Below are 22,918 nucleotides of genomic sequence, written 5' to 3'. Positions count from 1 at the left end.
TTTAAAATTGACAAACTCAAGTTGATACATAACAGTTGCACCTTCATTGAACAAATGTGATCTCCATTGGAAAAATGAAATGACGTGTGAAAAGCTGGTTGCTGCACCAATGATGTGTCGTATTAATGGGAGTGAATACTTGTGTCCAGTTATTTTATGTTTTATAAGGCACTGTAAATGCACTATAAACATTCTATATGTGAAATATCCACAGCTATCGTGAGATGAAGCTCAGTTCACTTACTAAAGTGCATCTAAGTGTTTGACTGCATATTGTACTGCATGTTTAGTTTCTATGTGACAAATGAAATGTAATTTTAAACAAAAAAATGCAGGCTTAAAATGAAACAAAATGACCAGCAAACACTTACACATGAGCATTAAGAAAGTTCCTCAGAAGAGTGTTCCAAAACTGTGAAAGTTGCAGGTTTAATTTCTTCCTGATATTTTGAAATATACATTGTTTGTGATATTTTCCAAACTTCACCATGAAATTTCACAATTATTTTAATAATAACATATGAGAGCAATACAAATCCTAATTAGACATTGTGCTTTATTCAATACATTTTAATAAGGCTGTTTACCTACACCTGCTTTCTTGATGTTTCTCATACAAAGGAGTGCCATTTTGATCGTTTGGGCTTTTCCAACTATTTTCCAATCTGTCTACATGTTTTCTTGCATTCTCCTTAGCAAATGACATGTGGGCAGCACACATGACCCTCAGCACTTGAGTGTGTAAGTACACCTCGCTGCAGCCTGTGGATTCTACATGACACGTTTGACGGGCTGCGGTGAGAACACTCTGTGAATGCAGCGGCAGCAGCTGTAAAAATGGCTGAGATAGAAATAATTAACGTCCAGCCCTGCCCCTTTCTGCAGGCTGCAGTGACATGTGCTTAGAATGACCGTGCAAGATGATCAGATGTTCGTGTTCCTAGACTCAGCATTTTCAATATCGCAAATTTAACATCTTTGCGTTTCATAAACTGGTACATGGTGTTAAAAGGCTTTCTTTGTACATGCATGTTTTCATAAAGTAGTTGTTTTTAATTCAGGAGAATTCTGTACATGATATATACTTTGGTTTGACGAACATAGCCCTGCAACAGTCCTACATTGGAATGCAGTTTAAATTTTCTCTCCAAGGGATAGGCGGGTGGCCGAAAAGTCACAGAAGGTCATAAGTACCTGAACTGTAAAATTTTACTCCCCAAAATGCTCGCTCTTCTAGCTGGGGTCAAGACGGCAATGAATCAAGAGGTGCTATATTAGAGTGAGCTTTCTGTGTGGAACGCTGTTTACCTCTAAGGTCTGGAGTGAAATCAAACATGTAGAGAAGCCTGAGCTGCTTTTGTTCTGATGGTTTTGAGTGTTTGCCACACACCCTTGGTCAGGGGGCAAAAATTATAAATAGAATAAATATGAAGAGGAGAAAAGGGGACTGCATATGGTGAGCAGTGTGAACAACAATGTGAGTGTAGTCTGTCTAACAGGCTTTATTTTTGATTGTGCCTTCAGTTGTCAATGTAGTCTCGGAGAGCTTTGCATATCCTTTATGTCACAGGGAATGGACTGAAAAGTCAGCAGGTGCCAGTTTTGCCCATTTTAATAATGCAGCATAAACCTGAAGGTAAAGAGGTGACAAACCCCAAGTTTAATTCCATAAAGTTACAGTTTGAAAAAGAAGGCGTTGAAGGTGATGTGCTTTATGATTCTTCTGACCCAACTTGAAGTTTAAGGCTTTGGTTCCTGGGTCAACAGGATCTCTACTGGTCTCTAGTGGCTGAACGTTTAGGCCTAGGGGGAGTGGAAGATACACTCAGAGAACGACTAGGTACCCATGTTTTGAACCCGTTTCCTGTTCTCTCCAGGTGGCTTCCCTGCAAGAAGAAAGGAACAGTCTGTTGGCCGAGAATGATGTGCTGACAGATCGAGCAAACCAACTGGACTCCTTTGATGATCCCAACACTCCATCTGGTAGAAAGATATGGCAGACACAGCTGCAGTTTGAGCAGCTGCAGGAGGAAAACTTCAGGTGTGGAACTCTTCTTTTGTGGTTTGATTTTACTTAAAGTCTTTTGTAAAACAGTGTCCAGATGTACACAGGGTCATTGATTGACATTGATGTCCTTTGGATTCATTCATACAGTCTGTCTTAATATATCTATACTAATAAAAGGCAAAGCCCTCACTCATCACTAAATCGCCAACTTCCCGTGTAGGTAGAAGAGAGTAGGTAGAGGTTTAATTTTGAAATTCTTCGTGTAGCGGTCATAACAGTTGACAACGTCCGCCATGTTATAACTTTCTTATTTATGGCCCCATCTTCATGAAATTTGGTAGGCGGCTTCCCTGCGCTAAACGAAACCGATGTACGTACTTATTTCGATTGTATGATGCCACTGTCGGCCGCCATATTGAACTTTCCAATGGTCTTTGTTACTTATGGGCCCATCTTCAAGAACTTTGGTACACGGGTTCCCAGTGCTAACTGAATCCTACTTACGTACATAGCCTGCAGCTCGGTCACCGTGTGAGGCGGCGTTGGGTCCCCCATCCCAACGCCTCCCACGTAGTTAGCTGCTTGCCTGTATAAGGCCGTCCGTCGCTCCGGTCTCTACATTCCCTTCCTTGTTTCACCACGGTATTCACGTCTCCCTGTTGATAACTGCAGCCTTTTTATTTAATCCACGGCTTCTCCGCTGTTTTATTGTTCGTTTATTACGATTGTAGTTATTGCATAGTTATTTTAGACTTACTTTACATTGCTCAGGTACCCATTTCCTTTATCGTTCCAATTGTACCCACATTAACATGTCTATCGTGGTGATCACCATCGATCAAAGAACTGTCACTTACCGAGTGGTTTCCATGCCCGGAGATGGCACCTGCCTTTTCCATTCTCTTTGTTACATATTGCACGGCCATATCAGGCTCACTCTTGATATCCGGAGGAACATTGTGTCTTATGTATTGAATGACTAGAACAGGTTCAAGGTGTGGACTGATGACGGCACAGGAGATAATTAGACTACACAGGAGCACTAGAAGAGTGAAATTCTTAAGCCCTTCACCTATGGTTCTGCATGTGAGTTGATGGCTGCCGCTGAATTGTTCGGTTGTCGCTTTCAAGTGTACCGAAATGGCCAAATATTTTACACCTTTCGACAACCGCCAATGCCTCTTAAACATCTTAGATTCACAGGTGACGATTTGATAAAAATTTTAAGGCAGTACTTCGCCGCTGCGAAGCGCGGGTATTTTGCTAGTTTACAATTTATTAAAGTATAGGGTGGTCCAGATCTAATTATGCAATTTTCATTGCGCTATAACTTATTAAGTTTATTACATAGAAAATCACCTGAAAATTCCCGGACTGTCGAGAAATGTGCGAACTGATGACATGAAGAATTGTCCCCGCATAAATCAAAGTCATCCAGATGATCTGCATCTATATAATTCGACCTGGACCACCCTGTACAGATCTACATTTCTATATTTCAGATCTACATTTTATGTATATGACATTTCACAGGCTGTAGCATTTAAACTACTACGCAAAAAGTATTAAAAATTGCATCACTGTGTAGCCTGAGAATGGGAGTAACAATGTGCTGGACCGGGCAACCCCTGCTGTGTTTGAATACAGAATGGCACCCCACACTACGCCATACCAGTGCTACAGTGGTTGAACAAAACATTGCCGCAACGCTCAGTCTGCCGATTTAACCCCACCAGACTTTTTCCTGTGGGGTTACCTAAAAGACAAGCTGTATTAACATGGCATCCACAATGTGGCTGAGCTACATGCAGCTATCACAGACGAATTTCAGAGGATGCCAGTACAGATGTGTTTAGCCGCCTGTGACAGTGTTGCTCTTCGCCTTCAGGTGTGTATCGATCTGGATGGCGCATTGGTGGACAATGCCATGGAGAACAGGGGAGGAAAAAAATGTAAGGTTCTTATTGTTCATTTTCCATTGTGTTACTTGATAATAACATTGGTAGTTTCCTGACAATAACACTATTTCAATCATATACATTAACTAGCAAAATACCCGCGCTTTGCAGCAGAACAGCTGAGGGAAAGTAAGGAAGCGAGTGAGGAGACACATGAGTGTGGGATGTCATTAATGTATATAGGCAGGATGGCAACCACGTGGTAGGTGCGCGGACAGCGGTCGTGTAAAAAAAGGAAGGGGGACCGGGGTTGGCCCTTGTGCGTCTGCTGTGAAATAAATCATCTGTTAAGGGAAATAAGGAATGAAACCGCCAAAAGGAGAGGTCAGTTCCAAAAGTTCCTTACGGCATAATGGTGAGAACCGCCAAAAAGAAGACATTATTTTCAAAACTTCGTTACGGGGCACAACGCAAAATGAAAAATACTTAATGTTTGTAAGTACAGTGTGAAGGGATAAGCATGGGAACTTTGGGCTTCCTACGTATATTGGAAGTCGCAGAAATAGTGAGGAGGGGTTTCCCCTCTCTAAATATACAGTATAGAGGGTACACCCGTTCTGCCTCCCTGTTGGGTGTTGCAATAGGACATGAAACATACCTAACTTTTGTAAGTACATTGCAAGGAATGAGCATGCAAAATTTCAGCATCCCACCTATATGGAAAGTGGGAGAATTAGTGATGAGTCAGGGAGAGCTTTGCCTTTTATATGTAGAGATATGGGCCACCCTGTATTAAGGCTGTGAGGCTGTCAATAAATAGTTGATAAGTTGCTGGGAGAACATGTGTAGTTAGAAAAAATAGTAAGGACACCACGCTGTCATTAATGCCAAATGGTGAGACAAATTGATCAAAGTTAAAAAAAAAAAAAACCAAGAAGAGTACGAGACAAAAGCCTGATAATTAAAAGAACAGAGAATTTTAAGGCTTTAAAAAGAATCCACAAACTCGAATGAGAAATAAAGCTTTCAATGACCCGTGGATACATTGACAAAAGCCACGACCTCCGAGGACACACTTCTTAAAAAATCGGATGTTTACTTTGCGATGGGAGCACAAAATGGCACGGACCACAAACAACCAAAATGGAGTTGAAAACAGCTCAAATGATTGTGTCATATCAAAATTAAACTACCAATCGCAAAACTAAGGTAAAATGTAGATGATGAAGTCCCATCAAAAATCCTGGCTACACACAAAATAGGTCCGGCAGAATCACTATAAAATAAAGTTTAATATCACAAAAGTGTTCTTCAATAACAATAAAGCTCTGTAGAGCACAACGGCAAAAGGATTTGCCTAAAACAAAAATGTGATCCAATGCAACCAAATTCCTAAACTAAACAGGCCAAAATAGATCATAAAAAAAGACACGGAAACACAAAGTACATGATTTCATCATTCCCTTGCACATTCAAAATAAACTGCAAGGAACAGTGGAATACCTTTCGGATATATACACTATATTGCCAAAAGTATTGGGACCCCCCTCCAAATCATTGAGTTCAGTCGTTTCAATCACTTCCATAGCAATAAGTGTATAACATCGAGCACCTCGGCATGCAGACGGCTTCTACAAAAGTGAAAGAATGGGTCACTCTCAAGAGCTCCGTGAATTCAAGTGTAGTACCGTCATAGGATGCCACCTGTGCAGTAAGTCCATTCGTGAAATTTCCTTGTTACTAAATATTCCTCAGTCAACTGTTAAGTGGCATTATAACAAAGCAGAAGTAATTGGGAACAACAGCAACTCATCATGAAGTGGTAGGCCACGTCAAATCACAGAGCGGGGACAGTGCATGCTGAGGTGTGCAGAAGTCGCTAACTTTCTGCAGAGTCAATAGGTACAGAACCCCAAAAACTCAAGAACAGTGCAGCGTAGAGAGAGAGCTTCATGGGATGAATTGGTCTTCATGGCCGAGCAGCTGCAGCCAAGCCCTACATCACCAAGTGCAATGTAAAGCCCACCGCCATTGAACTCTAGAGCAGTGGAGACGTGTCCTCAGGAGTGACGAATCACGCAATCCGATGGACAAGTCTAGGTTTGGCGGTTGAAAGGAACTCTTAATGCTTCAGTATATGAAGCCATTTTGTATAATTTAATGCTCCCAACTTTGTGGGAAACAGTTTAGTGATGGCAACATGACTGTACACACACCAGTGCACAAAGCAAGGTCTATAAAGAAATGGATGAGTGAGTTTGGCGTGGAGGAACTTGACTGGCCTACACCGAGAGAGCCCTGACCTCAACCTGATAGAACACCTTTGGGATGAATCAGAGTGGAGACTGCGAGCAAGCGAGCCAGGCCTTCTCATCCAGCATCCATGCCTGACCTCACAAATGCTCTCCTGGTCCAAAATACCCATCAATACACTCCTACACCTTGTGGAAATCCTTCCCAGAAGAGTTGAAGCTGTTATAGCCCCAAATGATGGGCAAACTCCATATTAAAGCCTATGCATTAAGAATGGGATGTCATTAATATTCATGTGTGTAAAGACAGGCATCCCAATACTTTTGGCAATATAGTGTAGATGATGGACGGCAAATCCTGGAGGTGATTGGCAGATTGACACACCTCCCAGGAGACCACCCATTAAACACATGATTTTGAACTCTAGCCAGGGGAAGAAACTTGGCTTAGACATAACAGCATGTCCCTTCCCAAAAAGCTTTTTAAACAATTAAAAATTCTAGATCATAAACCTTCTGGCTTCTTCTGACAGCTTTCCCTTTCTTAATGGTTTAATGTCAAATGCTGTCATTCTGTATCCTTCACACAATCTGCTTTCTCATTACCTTTATAAGCCTTATTGTATACTGTTGGATTTTATTATTTTCTAAATTTGCTAAATATTTTATTATTTAAGTGTCTGACTTGTAGCTGAGTTGAGATCTTGTAGCTCTGAAGAAGATAATAATTCCTGAAACACATTAATTAGCCTTTTCAAGTGAATCTTCCTTGCCGACTCTATAAACGCCTGCACCTTTTTTTCATTTTGGTTTTCTTTTCTTAGCCCCAAACAGTCTATTGTGTTTATTAATACTGACTTTATCTTTTCAATGTATATAATTGGGGTGACCATTTGTTAGAATAAATAGAAAACTACTTCTTTAATGTGTATTATTTGCGTTTAATAACAACCTGCTCCTTACTGTTTTTGATGGGATGGGAGGATGAATGCTCACTATACTGATGGATCCTGGAGGAAAACCAGCTGCAATCTGCCAGAATGCTTCAAATGGATCTGTGAGGCTACAGTGCTAACCTCTGCCCTGCCGTGCCACCCTAGATAACAATTTTTTAAAACTGTATTGCCAAGGTGAAATCTATCATGTGTTGATTATCACTCTGTCTAACTCTGTATGTGTTTTACGTGCAGGCTGGAAGCAGCAAAGGATGACTACCGAATCCACTGTGAAGAGCTGGAGAAACAGCTTATTGAACTGCAGCACAGAAATAATGAACTGACAAGTCTGGCAGAGGAATCACGAGCTCTTAAGGATGAGCTTGATGTCCTAAGGTACCTACCATGATACAGGGATGGGCATGAGTACAAGTGCCCTGTTAAGAAATTGAATATGTGCTTGCTACTTACTCAGGTGAAGATGATGTAATTTAAAATGTGTGGCAGGGATTCAGTTTGCCATTGATCTGTCTAAGACATAGCGCTATCTTTATTTTCAAGGGAGTAGCGCATTTTGATTTTGTGCTTCTCAAACTTCACTTCAGGAACTGCTCTGACAGAGTAGTGAAGCTGGAAGCGGCTGTTGAGACGTACAGGAAGAAGCTCGAGGGGCTGAGTGACCTGCGACGGCAAGTGAAGACGCTGGAGGACAAAAACATGATGTACATGCAGAACACGGTCAGTCTGGAGGAGGAGCTGCGAAAAGCTAATGCAACCCGTGCTCAGCTGGAAACTTACAAGAGGCAGGTGAGCCATTCATGCAGCGGAATGGGGGGGACACACAAGACACAAGGCTTGGTGGTATGTGGATAAAAAGAATGATCTGATTTAGGGCCTGTGTCACTGGAATGAACCTTTGTTAAAATGTGTTTATATCAATCTTAGAACATTAGACTAGTTTTGACAAGGACAGGCCATTCAGTCCACTCTCTGCCACACGGTCATTTCTTCTGTGTATTTGTGTATTAATTGTATTAATTAAGAAAATCGTTGTATCTTTTATGTGAAGTTTGCCATGTGATGGTGTGATATGTTGCATTTAGCTTAATAAAATATATTTGATAAGTAAAAACACATGGAGATTCACTCGAAAGTGGTCCCAAATATTCTGTAATAACTCTGGCTTGAACGAAGTATTCTGAACGAAACAACGTGCAATTTGCTCCTCCAGGTGGTGAACAGTATTGAGCAGCATGTCTTCGTGGTTTGAACCCACTGGGTCACCAATTTGTTTAATCGATGTCATAACCAACTGGATGATCGTCAGTTAATGGAAGGTTACTAAGTTGCTACTTTGAAAGTTCAGCCAATGAGAAACAAAAATCGAAAGAATTAAGAGGGGTTCCCAGACTTTTTCATATGACTGTATAATTTCTGCATGTATTTTGATTTCTGCTCCAACAAAGTTTAAAAATAGGTGTAAGCCTCAGAAAGCCACAAGCCAGACTAGACCTTCACTCTTCTCTGGCTTCCCAAAGTAGACCTCACCATAAATAGCCAATCGCTAATTTAAAAGGCTTGCTTCAGAACTGCTTAGATTCAAAAATGGTCCAAAGGCTTTTAGCAAACAAGTATTGAAAATATCCAATAAAGGAAAAGATGAAAACAGTTATAAAACTCAAATTCAAAAATAAACAAAGTTCCTTTAGTATTTAATTACTTACTAAAGGAATTCCAGAAAGCAAACAATGCAATGAAACCAAATAGAATTGCCTAAAAGGCAAACAAGAAGCAAACAAATCCAAGACAGAGACTGTACTTTAAATATGAAGGTCAAATCCAGTAAACCCAATATGAAGAAGAAGCACAACTAACTAACTGGAATTGCAAACAAAGATACCATTGCTGAACCTATTGATCTTACGTCAGCTTGAGTACTGTTGTGGCTGACCAGTACCCCAGTTTCTTAATGTCCGAGCCTGCTTCGGCTCAATATAAAGGAGCCAGGGAACATAACAAAGAAAACTAGTAAACAGTTCAATTAACCAAACAATTATTGATATGCAGAAAATACCCAAGCCAAAAACAGAATTAATAGCATCTCTCTATTATAAACAAAAATCCTGGAAAGGTTGGAAGGAGACGAGACGTGATTTTCGCGTAGAAACTTTAATTTCCCACAAGACAAGGCAGTGAGACAAAAGGACAGCTGCTGTACAGGCTTTTAAATGATCGATGCGCAGCGCAACATGCAGATCATGCAGCACAGCAGCAGCAAACCAACAGCTGATCGAGTAAAGAGGAGATAAAAAAAAAAACAACTGTTACTTGATTCCCATTGTATCACTGTTCATGAGGGGTTTCGGGGGAGCGACCGCGTCTACTAGGTGTGTGTTCAGCCCCCCTCTTTACAACGGCTCGTAGCTGTAGAGTAAAGATTACATTAGCGCAAACAAACAGAAAATATTAATCGATGAAATAACGGATCAGCGAAAAGAGATCGAATAGTGTTTGAGGATGTCTGGGGGAGACGAGAGACAAGGCAGTGACTTTAAAACGTTTGAAGCGCCGCACAAAATGCAGATCACAATGCACTGGAGCAGCAAGACAGCAGCTGATCGAGCAAAGAGGAGGTAAAAAAAACCTGCATTTGTTTCCCATTGTATCACTGTTTGAGGGGGTTTCGGGGGAGTGACCATATCTCCTTTGTGTGCGTTCAGACCCCCTCTTCACATTGCAAGCGGCAGAGACACGAAGTGGTTGGCGTTGCACGCCCCCTAGTCATTTAAAAATGATCAAAGGCAGTGCCATAATGTGAAGCTGGTCTCTGGGAAAAGGCCCCTCATGAACAACCCATCTTCTGTTTCTTTTTTTTTTTTTTTGTCAAAGGTTCAAGAATTGCATAAGAAGCTGGCTGATGAATCAAGAAGGGCTGACAACGTGGCATTTGAGAAAAAGCAGTTTGAAGAGAAGAACGAAGCACTGTTGAAGGAGCGTGAGGTGAGCCACATGTCTGTTTGCTTCAACAAGTCTAAACCGTGACTTCTGCATGCTGCACATTTAAAAATCCCGATTTAGAATAATTTGATGAATAGAAAGAGGCCTTGGCTTTTTGTTTGAAAGCAGAGTCCTCATTAAAATCGATAACCTCCCAAACTGTCTTTACTGTTTCATTGAGAGTTCATAGGTTAGCCAGGGAAGTGTTACATTTCAGTCAAGATTACATCCCTGTCTCAAGTTTGTTGTTTAAATATTATTTTTATTTTTTTGGCTTTGTTCTCTATGTATTTATTTTTTTGATATGGTATTATTTTTTAAAAATTTTGTATGATGTTAGGTTTCTATATCTTGGTGTTCCTTGTTGTCTGCCCTGCTTAGGCGGGGCCACCTAATAATGGAGCTGGATGACGAGCCCAGCTGTGTAAGAGGCCTAAAGCTTCAGCACTGCAAATCGGTTTCAATTCATTTTTTAATTTTTGCTTCTGTTTTATATTTGGAATTCCAGGGTCAGATCCCCATTTCATTGCAAAGATACTTTCTTTTATGTTTGAGTTCTTTGGAGATGTTTGGTTTAGACCAGGGGTCTCCAACCTTTTTTTCCCCTGAGAGCTCCTTTTACAAAATGAAAATGGCTGAGAGCTCCTCGTGTTTTTTAACGTTTATTCTCATAGCTTATTTCAGCCCAAACAAACTGAATAAGCTTGTTTTACCTGAACGTTTACAAAAGGTTGGTGTCCACAACACACATTTTGCATTAAAACATCACAAAAAATATCGAGTTCACCTGCAATTGTATTTTGTATGTCTGTATGCATTTTCTCATGTATCTCACACTATTGAATTAAAACATGAATGCTGTCAAAACAAAACAATGCAATTCCAAATCCACAAATATGACTTCTTCATTTGTCATTTTGTCACATGTCACTTTATTCACAGGTCCAGTTGCATGTGTGATGTGTTTTTGAGTTAGTCAGATGACTGGCACTGAGGTGTATGTTGGAGTGGAGCCACTCGGGTTCACTCTGATAGTCTTTTAAATGTTCGTCTGTCAGTCTTGTTCTGAACTTTGATTTCATGATATTCATGTCAGACTCTTAAGAGGTATGGAGACCCAAACAAAGCAGACATTTTCTGAGCTGCTTGGTGAAGATTCTTATAGTTATTTGGCTCTGCTAAGCTCCATAAATGCTGAGAATGCTGTTGAGACTTCAGCTGCACATTGTTTTGAAGGTTTGCTAATATATAATATATAAAATCCAATGTCTGTATGTCTGTCTGCTTTTCACGAGAGAACTACTTAACAGATTTAGATCATTTTTTTTTTTTTTAGTAATTTGCTTGAAAAAAATATTGCTCAATCTCAAGTACTTAGACTCCATCTCTACAATATATAAAATCCTTTTACAATCCCTCCCTTTCAAAGATCCAAGAGGTCACTGGGAAAAAGATCTCTCAATTAATATATCAGAAAAGGAGTCGAAAGTAGCAATGCATAGAATTCACTTGAGCTCCATATGCGCAAAGCATACAATTATACAACTTAAAATTATTTATCGAGCACATCTGTCTCGACTCAAACTCTCCAAAATGTTTCCAGGGCGAGATCCAACCTGCGAACGCTGCAAACTAGTTCCAGCCTCACTGGGTCACATGTTCTGGGCCTGTACCAAAGTAACATCTTTCTGGATGAAACTTTTAATTACCTTTCAGACAGCCTTGGACTCACAATCCCTCCTAACCCACTAACAGCTGTGTTTGGGGGTCTTCCGGATGGGTTTAAAGTGGAGAAGGACAAACAAACTGTGATTGCATTCACTACACTTTTGACACACAGACTGATTCTGATAAACTGGAAGAACCCAAACTCTCCTCTTTTAAGTCAGTGGGAAACTGATGTGTTATACTATTTGAAATTGGAAAAAATCAAATACTCAGTTAGAGGATCCGTACAGACTTTTTTCAAAACATGGCAGGATCTAATCAGTAATATTTTAAAATAATCTCATAAAACACAGAGAATCAATTAATTTAGGTATGTCTGCAGGTCTTAAATTTCATGCTGTTTGGCTTGCTCTCTCTCTTAGGGGTGGGGATCGATTTGTTCTTAACTCAAATTTTCTTTATGTAAAACTTGATTGATTTGTATGGAATGCAATAAAAATTAAAATAAATAAATAAATAAAATAATAATTTGCTTGAGCGTTCCGGTTGATTTTGCGACTTCTCTCATTTCGTTTTGTATCAGAGTTCCCTTGCGGTACTGATTTATTTGAGCAAATCCAAGAAACACACAATGGGCCGAGAGGAGGGACCTTCCTCACTCACTTGCTAGCTTCGTGGCGTGTTCCTTAACTCCGCTTAACTAGCAAATGAGAGAACAATTGAATTCAACTTTGTTTGATCTTTAAAATAAAGTATTACTTGGGTATTGATGAGTTTGAGTCTAGATATTCTCTTAAGTGTATGCTACATTGAAAAAATAGATTGTGGATCGTGATATTGTTTTTTGGAAAGATCACCCACCCCTAATTTGACTAATCAAGTTTTCAAATTTATGTAGAATTCATTTACCCTTTGGCAAGCTACTTGGAAAGGGGTTGCAAGCTACCGGTAGCTCATGAGCGACGTGTTGGACACCCCTGCTTTAGGCTTTGCAATTTTTGCTTATTTTTTCAACCTTCCCGTTTTTTCATTATCTTTAATAAATATTAAAGTGACTCTTAGTAGTTTTCTTGGGACAGAGGGTTATTTGATATTTTTCCCCATTTGATATTGGTGTCTTAAAAGCCTTTACTCTTTTTTTTTTTTTTGGGCCTGTGCAGGTCACAAGCCTGCCTTTTGAATTTGGTGCCGGGTGCCTAAGGTTGTTGACTTTGTGATCTGTAGAGATAGTAGGGAGCAGGTAGAGGAGACCCTGGAGAGGTGGAGATCTGCTCTAGAGAGGAGATGAATGAAGGTCAGTAGGACCACCAAGGCAGAATACATGTGTGTAAATAAGAGGGAGGTCAGTGGAATGGTGAGGGTGAAGAGAGTAGAGTTGGCGAAGGTAGATGAGTTTAAATACTTGGAATCAACAGTACAGAGTAATGGGGAGTGTGGAAGAGAAGTGAAGAAGAGAGTGCAGGCAGGGTGGAATAGGTGGAGAAGAGTGTCAGGAGTGATTAGTGACAGGTGGGTATCGGCAAGAGTGAAAGGGAAGGTCTATAGGATGGTCATGAGACCAGCTATGTTATATTGGCTGGAGACGTTGGTACTGACCAGAAAGCAGGAGGCAGAGTTGGAGTTGGCAGAGTTAAAGATGCTAAGATTTGCTTTGGGTGTGACGAGGATGGACAGGATTAGAAATGAGGACATTAGAGGGTCAGCTCAAGTTGGACAGTTTGGGAAACAAAGTCAGAGAGGTGAGATTGTGCTGGTTTGGACATGTGCAGAGGAGAGATGCTGGGTATATTGGGAGAAGGATTCTAAGGATAGAGCTGCCAGGCAAGATAAAAAGAGGAGGGCCTAAGAGAAGTTTTATGGATGTGGGGAGAGAGGACATGCAGGTGATGGGTGTGACAGAACAAGATGATGAGGACAGGATGATATGGATGAAGATGATCCGCTGTGGCAACCCCTAATGTGAGCAGCCGAAAGAAGAAGAAGAATATTATTGCTGAATTGGTCTCCAATTTATCAAACTCCGATTTTGATGCAAGCAATCTAGAAATTGAAAATGAAAGTCGGCTTATTGGTCCCCAGCTGATCGTAGTGCTGAACACACTCATGTTGCTGAAGTGCCTACAGAAATGTTTGCCCGGGAAGGACTACACAGATTTCGATCTGTGAGAGACAAACTGCTACCTGGACTTCATCATTGACATGACATGCTAGTGGACGCTACGGATTACCAGCCGTGCATCTTTCTGTTTTTTTCCCCAGAAAGTGCCTTTCAGATTATGAGTGAGAAGACAAGTACATTTGTAATATGTATGTGAATTTACATACTGTAGTGGCTCGGGTAACATAAAATATTGTGACATTTATCAAAAAGAAGCATTTTATGTTGATTTATATGTGAGAGCATTGCCTTGTATGCTGAGTTTTGTGGAGAAATATTCAGCTATGGCAAAAAAAGAAATAATAATAATTAACCCTAAAATAGTTAAGTCAGTTGCTTAAGGGCCTTATAAATTCTTCAGTAGTTCATCATTTGATTTAATTTAATTTCAAAATGTGAAGATTTTATACTCCAGGAAAATATTTGATGCTTGTGGGGGAGTATGGAGGAATATTATCAGGATATGTCAAATAAGACAGTAGCATCGGTTGGTAGCCAGTGTCACTGACTTTGCATTCACATTGTCCATTTTTCAGAAGCAGAATGCATGGTGTACTTGACTTTTTAAAGAGACGTAGTAAAAATGTGTAGGTTTTACAAGAAGAGTTCAGAAAGTCATAATAAGCAAGTGCTACGCATGCTGAACGAGCAGCACGCTAGTTGAGTGTGTAATTTGCACCTGTGCTCCTTTTACTTGTGATTATGTAATTAGTTTCAGAATGTACCCCCTCTGCAATCAAAGTTTTCTCTTTTGCCCCGTTAGAGACTGATCATCGAACGAGATTCCTTGAGGGAGACGACGGAGGAGCTCAGCTGCACACAAGCCCAGCAGACCCAGCTCTTCCAAGCAGGTATCTCAAATGTGTGATTTACTTTAGCAGCAAATTTACTTGGTGGTGTTTTAACTTGTAAAGAGTGTAGGGATGAAGTGCTATTAAAATGCTGAAGAAATGTTCACTTAAGTTATTCTACTGAGGACAAATAGCTTAATAAACTACCTCTATTGAGTTGTGTTTCTGCACAGGGATTCTGCCAGGGCACCACCACCCCCAGCCTGCCCCTCTGGACTTGAATTTAGGACTTTGTTATTACCAAACTTTCATCTTAGCCAGTGGAGCCAAAGGAGAGCCTCACTACCGCCACAATGGCTGATTGGACTTGTAATTGTGAGAGTGTCGCTTATATTTCAGTCTCTCTGTCTCTGTACTGCTGTGAATGAGGAAGATAGCAGCAACAGCTTTAGAAATTCCCCAGGAGTTAAGGCATGAAAAGATGGAAAGGCAAGATTTGTAAGCAGGAAGTCGGAAACACAATTTAAAAAAAAAAAAGACCCCTGAATATTATCTAGAATTGTTAACCAAGAAAACTCCCCCAAGATCCACACTTGTAAATCTCTTTTATTCTTTTCTCCACAAACTCGGATGAATAGGGGGTGTTCGTTTTGACCTTTACTCCCACAGCTTGTGATGTCAAAATCTACTGACTTCCAGGTTGTTTACCTAGCAATGCGATTTCAACCGCTCCACAAAATGGTGTCACAAAAAAAAGTAAAATAATTAAACTTTTTAACAACACTTTCTCGGGGCTAGCTAATGTCAAGTTCAGAAACTTAGTTTAAAAAAAAATTCTATATATATAAATATACTTTTTAAAAACCACGCTTATACAGTATTAAGTTAAAAAGTGTACTAAGAAGTAAAAAATAAGTCTCTCATACATCACTTGTAAAAAAAAAAAATAAATAAATAAAAGCGTGGGTGCTTTTTGAATGTTGATTGATGCAAAGCGCCCACACTTTTATTTATTTTTTTTTAACGAGTGATGTATGAGAGACTTATGTTTTACTTCTTAGTACACTTTTTAACTTAATATAAGCGTGGTATTTAAAGAGTATTTTTTATTTATATATATATATATAAATATATTATTTTCAACTTTTTAGTCTTGGGTTTGTTTTAGTTTAATTTTGTAATCAATATTTTAACACTTCCATTAATATTTCTGTCCGCTACTAGCACCATCTATTGGTGAAATCTTGAACTATTCTTTTTTTTTTTTTACAGATTGGAATGCAGTAAATTACTTAATTTGTTTATTTATCTTTATATATTTTACTGATTTTATTGAAATCACACAACATTCCATACAAATGATCAATTTTACAAGAATAGGATTGAAAACTATTCAACCCCCACCCCTAAAATCTTGAACTATTCTTCATATGCAAATTTCATTTCTTAATTAACATTGATTAATTGATCAATTAGCGAAACTGATTATTGATTCATGTATTGTCATTGGAGAAGCGATTAAGTGTGCACAATCATTTGGACAATAGGAAGTGGGTTAAATATCGGTTACAAGATTTGTACCAGACAACAAATAGGTGAAGTTAATATAAGCATGGTAATAAAAAAAAACAAACCCCTAACAAACAAACTATACACATATTTATCAGAAAGCACACACAAAAAATAAATTTAAAATGCCATTCAGAACATTTTCTCGCTCTGTTTTTTTTCCTCTCCACTTTGCTACATTTACTCCTTATGTTACACTCTCCCCTCCAATGAGTTTCTGATTTTGTTTTGCATTTGGATTTTTTATTTTTTTGTATATAAACTCTTTATTTATTATTAAGAATCCTTCTTTTTGTCATTCGATTCAAGAGGTTCTTCCTCCCCGTTTTTTTGAACAATATTGAAGGAATACTCCACCAAAAAATTACTTTTCTTTTATATGTTGTGCTGTGTACTTTGTAGTGATCGTCAAGTGAAATTGTAGTGTCAGTTCTTCATGCAAAACAGAGAAAAAAAAAATATTATGATATAATACAAGCCAGTGGTGACCAATGCTGTGCAACGGCAAATAATGTGAAAAACATCCATGAGGGGGGAAAAAAAAAATTAAAATCTCACATTACTTGTGTCACATGATCCACATGTCAATTGTCCAGTCATATGCCGTCAACATTCAAAAAACATGCATTATCAAACAGATGCTTCCGAAAAAATCGCTGCACATCATAAACAGGAAACACAAGTCACGTGGTTTTGACTTTTCTTATCTTCAATTCAAAAACTCAATGTAAATAATTTATAGAATGAAATAGATTTGTAATTAATTAAGACTACAGTCTTTTACTTTATTGATCAACTAGGGGGCTTACCCCCTGCTTGCTTCGCTCGACTAATCTGTGAGAGAACTTATCTGTGAGTATATATGGTAATTTAAATTGAAAAATGAACACAAAGACAACGGAAAGGAACAAACATAAGCCAGGAAAGGAACCCTGGCCAAAATATAACAATGTGAAAACTTCCAGGGGTGAATACTTGTTATAGACAATGTATATTATGCATATCTTTTTTTTTTTTCTTCATTTTGTTTTTAATTTTGGTGTGAACTTGAACCGCTCATTGAGTCAGGTTAAAAAAAAAAGCCATTAGATGACACAGCGCACTTCCAAAATAAACTATTTGAAACACCCAAGCCACCAATTTAATTACATGTGGTAGGCAATCCATTATTTTATGTTTAACAATTCTAATATATTTAGATCTATTTGATCATCAGAAAAATGAAAACTAATTCCTACAATGTCAGAAAAGCCTGTTTAAATCTACTGTGATTCAACATTGTAAATCAATAAAACCTCAAAAGGTCCAAGGGGGTTCACACTTTGTATTGGCAGATGTTCTCCGCAAATTCATGTTCATGTTGTAGTTTCAGTTCATGTAACTTTTGTAGTAACTTCCACAGAGAGTAATGGTCTAAAGGTTCAGGCTCAGAAAAGTTTTCTGTTTTTAACTCCTGAGGATAATCTAATACAGATGTGGGAGGAAATGAGAAAATTTTTGACAAGTATTTGGGAATTGGGGTTGGAATACAAACTCCATATAGAAGGCACAGCAAACAAGAATCGAACTGGGGTCCTCACACTGTGGGATGTGTGTATTGATTTAATTAAGGTGATGATTTGTAAAGTGGCAAGAGATCACTGGAGAAATGTGCGCTCTTTGTCTGCACTTTGAAGGCTAGAGCATTTAATTAAAGATGTATATTTTATTATGTTCTAAAACTTTAGGCCTGTTACCAGATGGAAGTCCGAGCCATGGCAATTTGGCATCTGAGATGCTGCCTGTTGAGTACAGGTAATGACAGTCTTACTGTATATATTCTGAAATGTTTTTGTTGTACTGTTTCAAGGTGGTAACTTTGGTTTTGGTTTCAACTATACATTAGTTACATCATCTGTGGAGATGATGGAATGGGACACCAACTGTAATTCTTTTTTAAAAAAATAAAACCTAATAGTTTTAAAGGATCGATAACGTGTTGCCGGTTAATTAGCACATGCAAGAAAGTACATGCGATAACAAGGACCCTATAAAACTATAAAGCAAATGGTTTGTATTCACACATTTTGCATACTTTCTTTAGGACTTAACAGACAAGTACATTAAATAAAAGTCGGTGAACCACAAGATTCACATGCTCCATCCAAGAGGTCAGTACAAGATGAAATCAATACGATCAGCTTCAGACAAAGTGCTGTTCCACTAGCATATGCCTAATAAAACCTCAGGGGCTAAGTGCCATTTCTTAGCGCGTGTTTCAGAATAACACTTCACAGGCGAAGCAGCTTAACTTTAACGTATGTCACATTTAGCTCAAAGCCAAACTGTTAAAATAATACGCACCAAACATTAATATTCCGACTGTGAACCTCAGAGACCAAGTTTTCCAGCATGTGTCCACCGGGAAAAAGGGTTATGCATTGTCAGCATTAGTACTTGTGATAGCAGAGACAAAGAACAGATGTAGTTTACAATAATTAACAATTTATTAACCAGCGTCACAAAAAGCTGACACAAGAGTCATAAAAAGGTTTGGGGCAGCCATCCGTATAATATTTCCTGGCTGCAAAAGGACAAATTGTTCACACTGATGTGCTCAGTACGGAGTCCAAAACAGAACTGATGAGTTAGGGTAAATATGGCGGCTTTTAAGGCCAGCAAGGAAAGTGAGGTCATTCAGGGCGGAAGGGTCCTCTTCCATTGGCCCGGACCCAGACGTGACTTAATGAAAAGGGCCGGAACTGGAAGGCTCTTCGTTCATTGATTCCACATCGGAAGTGATGTCCAGAACCGGAAATTATGTCATCAGGGCCAGGCGGAATTTCCCATGAACGGTCTGCAGGAAAATGACTTTAAAGATCAGCGCACTCCACCACCTACCAGTCTGGCGTGGAATTACTCTCATTTAGACCCTTTAGCTGCTTCACATGCGTACATGTGCGACACCAGCGAACTCAAAACTTTATACAGTAATAGAATAAATAGAAATTTATGGTGGATAATGGCTAAGAACACAGCCACGTGGTTTAGAGATTTCCCTAGAATCTTCCAAATTAGCAGTTGAGTCCAATCTCCTTATTATTATGAACAGGGGTGTCCCAAAAGCACATATGTCACATAAATACTGCCAAAATAAAACACTAGGGGACAATACCATCACAACCCCAACTAGAAACTGTCATTGAAAAAAACTTTCTTCTGTCTTCAGAGAAGGCAGTTACGGAGTCTTGATGAGAATGCAGAACATTTCTTTATTTGCACTATCTTAGGTACAAATGTCTCTGGCCATATAGGTAGCCCCGAATTAAACACTTAATCTCCTTTTATACCCTTTTCTAATTACATCATCTAAATTTTAGTATATAGAATTTTATCACCTCATCTCACCTCATCACCTGACTCTCTTAATATGCAGAACGTTATCACTTTCTCCAATCAACTAAAGCCACCAATAATTTCTGACTCTTATTGATTCTCCAATTATTCTGAATACCACTTTGTTAACAGGGGTGTTTGGCAGATTCTCCCATTGATCTTAGCAACGCTTCATAAGACAGGTGGTTGGGCTTTCTCATCAGTTTATCTGTGCTTTCTGAAGCAGTGTTCATTACTCAGTTACCTCATCCTAACCTTGGAAAATTACACTGGTAGCTTCTATAAGATGGGAGAAAAGACCTCCGGCACTTAGTATTTAAGTTACATTTAGTTAACCCTTGAATTACATCCAGTCCTTTTCCTTACGTTTAATATTTCATTCTGTTGTAGCTTCATATATACATTCACTTCCACTTTATTAAGTAGACCAGTTCAACAGATTATTTACGCAAATATCTAATCAGCCAATCACATGGCAGCAACTCAATGCACTTAGACATGTGGACATTGTCAAGAAAACTTGTGGAAGTTCAAACCCAGCATTAGAATGGGGAGCAAAAGTGATTAAAGTGACTTTGAACTTGGTATGGTTGTTGGTGTCAGACATGCTGGTTTGAGTATTTCAGAAACTGCTCATCTACTGGAACTTTCACACACAAGAGTCTCTAGGATTTACAAAGAATGGTCTGATAAAGAGAAAATGTCCAGTGAGCAGCAGTTCTCTGGGCGAAAATGCCTTGTTGATGCCAGAGGTCAGAAGAGAATGGCCAGACTGAGTCAAGATGATAGACAACAGTACCTCAAATAACCACTCATTACAACCGAGGTGTAGAAGAACATCTCTGAACACACAACATGATGAACCTTGAAGCAGATGGGCTACAGCAGCAGGAGGCCACACTGGGTGCCAAGCAACTGAGGCTACAATTCGCACAGACTCGCCAAAATTAGACAATTGAATGTTGGAAAAATGTTGCATTTAAATGATGCTCAACAGCCCTAGGCAAGTTATTTGACCAATCTGAAGCACCAACGGAGTGTAAAGACTGTGTGCAGTTGATACAATTACACCTTTGCAGATTAATAGTTAACTGATGGAGTGAGGGGTAATTCCCTGACTCATGGGAACTTGTAGCTAATGTAATAAACTCAACTGTAATGTCAAGAAGCATTAAAGGAGGTTCAGTAGGTGTGTTTAAACACAAATCAGTTCTCATCCCTGAGAAAGATCAAAAGCTAAACTAACTCTTTGATGTTTACATAAAGGTTATTGCTAATGCAATGTTTAGGACAGGCCTCTGTACTTGTGTCATTTCTTCTTTCTTTCGGCTGCTTTCTTTAGGGGTCATCACAGTTTTGTGTCCTTGTCATCTTGCTCTGTCACACTCACCACTTGCATGTCCTCGCTGACCACATCCATAAACCTCTTCTTAGGCCTTCCTCTTCTTCTCTACCTGGCAGCTCCATCCTTAGCGCCCTTTTCCCAATATACCCAGCATCTCTCCTCTGCACATGTCCAAACCAACACAATCTCGCCTCTCTGACTTTGTCTCCCAGCTGTCCAACCCAAGCTGACCCTCTAATGTCCTCATTTCTAATCCTGTTCATCCTCGTCACATCCAATGCAAATCTTAGCTCCTTTAGCTCTGCCACCTCCAGCTCTGTCTCCTGCTTTCTGGTCAGTGCCACTGTCTCCAACCCATATAACATAGCTGATCTCACTACCATCTTGTAGACCTTCCCTTTCACTCTTGCTGGTACTCACCTGTCACAGATCACTCTTGACACTCATGAACACCCACGCCACCCTGCCTGCACTCTACTCCACCTCTCTTTCACAATTCCCGTTACTCTGTATTGTTGATCCCAGGTATTTAAAGTCATCCACGTTTGCTAACTCTGCTACCTGCATCCTCGCTTTCCTCTGACCTCCCTCTCATTCACACACATGTATTCGGTCTTGTTCCTATTGACCTTCATTCCTCTCCTCTCTAAAGCAGATCTCCATCTCTCCAGGGTCTCCTCAGCCTGTTCCCTACTCTCATTACAAATCACAATGTCATCCACAAACATCAAAGTACACGGGGACTCCTGTCTATTCTCGGGTGTCAACCTGTCCATCACCATTGCAAATAAGAAAGGGCTCAGAGCCGACCCCTGATGTAATCCCATCTCCACATTGAATGCATCTGTCACTTCTACCGCAGACCTCATCACTGTCTTGCTTTCATCGTACTTATACTGCACCACTCTTCCATACTTTTTTGCTGTTCCCGACTTCTTCCTCATACATATGCTTTTTTTAGGTCCACAAAGACACAATGGAACTCCTTTTGGCCTTCTCTATACTTTCTTCGTCAACACCCTTGGAGCTTGCATTGCATCCTTAGTGCTCTTTCCCGGCATGAAACCATACTGCTACTCATTAATCATCACCCACCTTTTTAACCTTGCTTCCACTACTGTTTCTCTTAACTTCATGCAGTGATCCACATTAGCTCCAATATCTTACACAGGCAACATTGCATTGTATTCAAATAATGCGCCCATTCGTCTTGAAAAGATTTGAAATTGAAAGATCTTTTGCCATAAATATATGCATTTCTGTAGTGTGCAGTGGAAAAATAGAAAAAAGCAGAGCAAATAACTTGGTTCTTACATATTATACAAAGACGTTCCAAAATGGCCAAGACAAATTATTGGAGATCTACTGTATAAAACCACTGTCTTGTAGTGATCCTGCAAGCAGACTTATCTATTTCAATAATTATCACAGCTGTCTTCAACTATCTAATCGCTTCTTCCGTCAGTTAAATGTCCTCATTCAGGTGTTTTGTATCACGTTAATCATGGAAAAGTGATTGAAAGACAGAGAGCTGTTTGAGAGATAAAAGAAGGTAAGAGCCAAGCATGGTCAGTGTCAAGGGTACAAGACCAACCCCACAGACTTTCATGTACCTGTGACGGTGTTGCCAATATCACCAAAAAGTTTATGGCCAATGTGACTGTAGCCAACATCCCTAGACATGGCCACAGGAGGTAAACTGACAAGAAAATTGTAGAGAAGGACAGTTCAAATGGTAGAAAAAAAACAAAATAAACCAGCCTAAGCTGACCTTTAAGGTCAAAGTGCAACAGTTTCAAACTGCCCCACTGCAGCTGAAAGGTAGAAGAGCCAGAAAGACCCTTCTTCTATGAGAAAAAAGCCTGATTGGAGACTGCAAAATGGTTGTAGATGAGACATAGTTGTTATGAAAGAATTGATCT

At 39.5% G+C, this 22,918-nt stretch overlaps 1 protein-coding gene across 1 annotated transcript in view; it reads left to right on the top strand.

Moving 5' to 3' along the window:
- The window catches only part of hook1 (hook microtubule-tethering protein 1), a 143,577-nt gene that overhangs the window by 83,094 nt on the left and 37,565 nt on the right, over positions 1–22,918 (top strand). The window contains exons 9-14 of the mRNA XM_039734456.1: positions 1,878–2,041; positions 7,349–7,489; positions 7,699–7,900; positions 9,983–10,093; positions 14,680–14,767; positions 18,004–18,070. Coding sequence (XP_039590390.1) covers positions 1,878–2,041; positions 7,349–7,489; positions 7,699–7,900; positions 9,983–10,093; positions 14,680–14,767; positions 18,004–18,070 — 773 coding nt within the window. The remainder of the gene's footprint in view (positions 1–1,877; positions 2,042–7,348; positions 7,490–7,698; positions 7,901–9,982; positions 10,094–14,679; positions 14,768–18,003; positions 18,071–22,918) is intronic.

The sequence above is a fragment of the Polypterus senegalus genome, chromosome 14 (assembly GCF_016835505.1).
Source record: "Polypterus senegalus isolate Bchr_013 chromosome 14, ASM1683550v1, whole genome shotgun sequence".
Classification (NCBI taxonomy): domain Eukaryota; kingdom Metazoa; phylum Chordata; class Cladistia; order Polypteriformes; family Polypteridae; genus Polypterus; species Polypterus senegalus.
The sequence above is the reverse complement of the archived record's forward strand: the minus strand, read 5'-3'. Positions and strand labels throughout refer to the sequence as shown.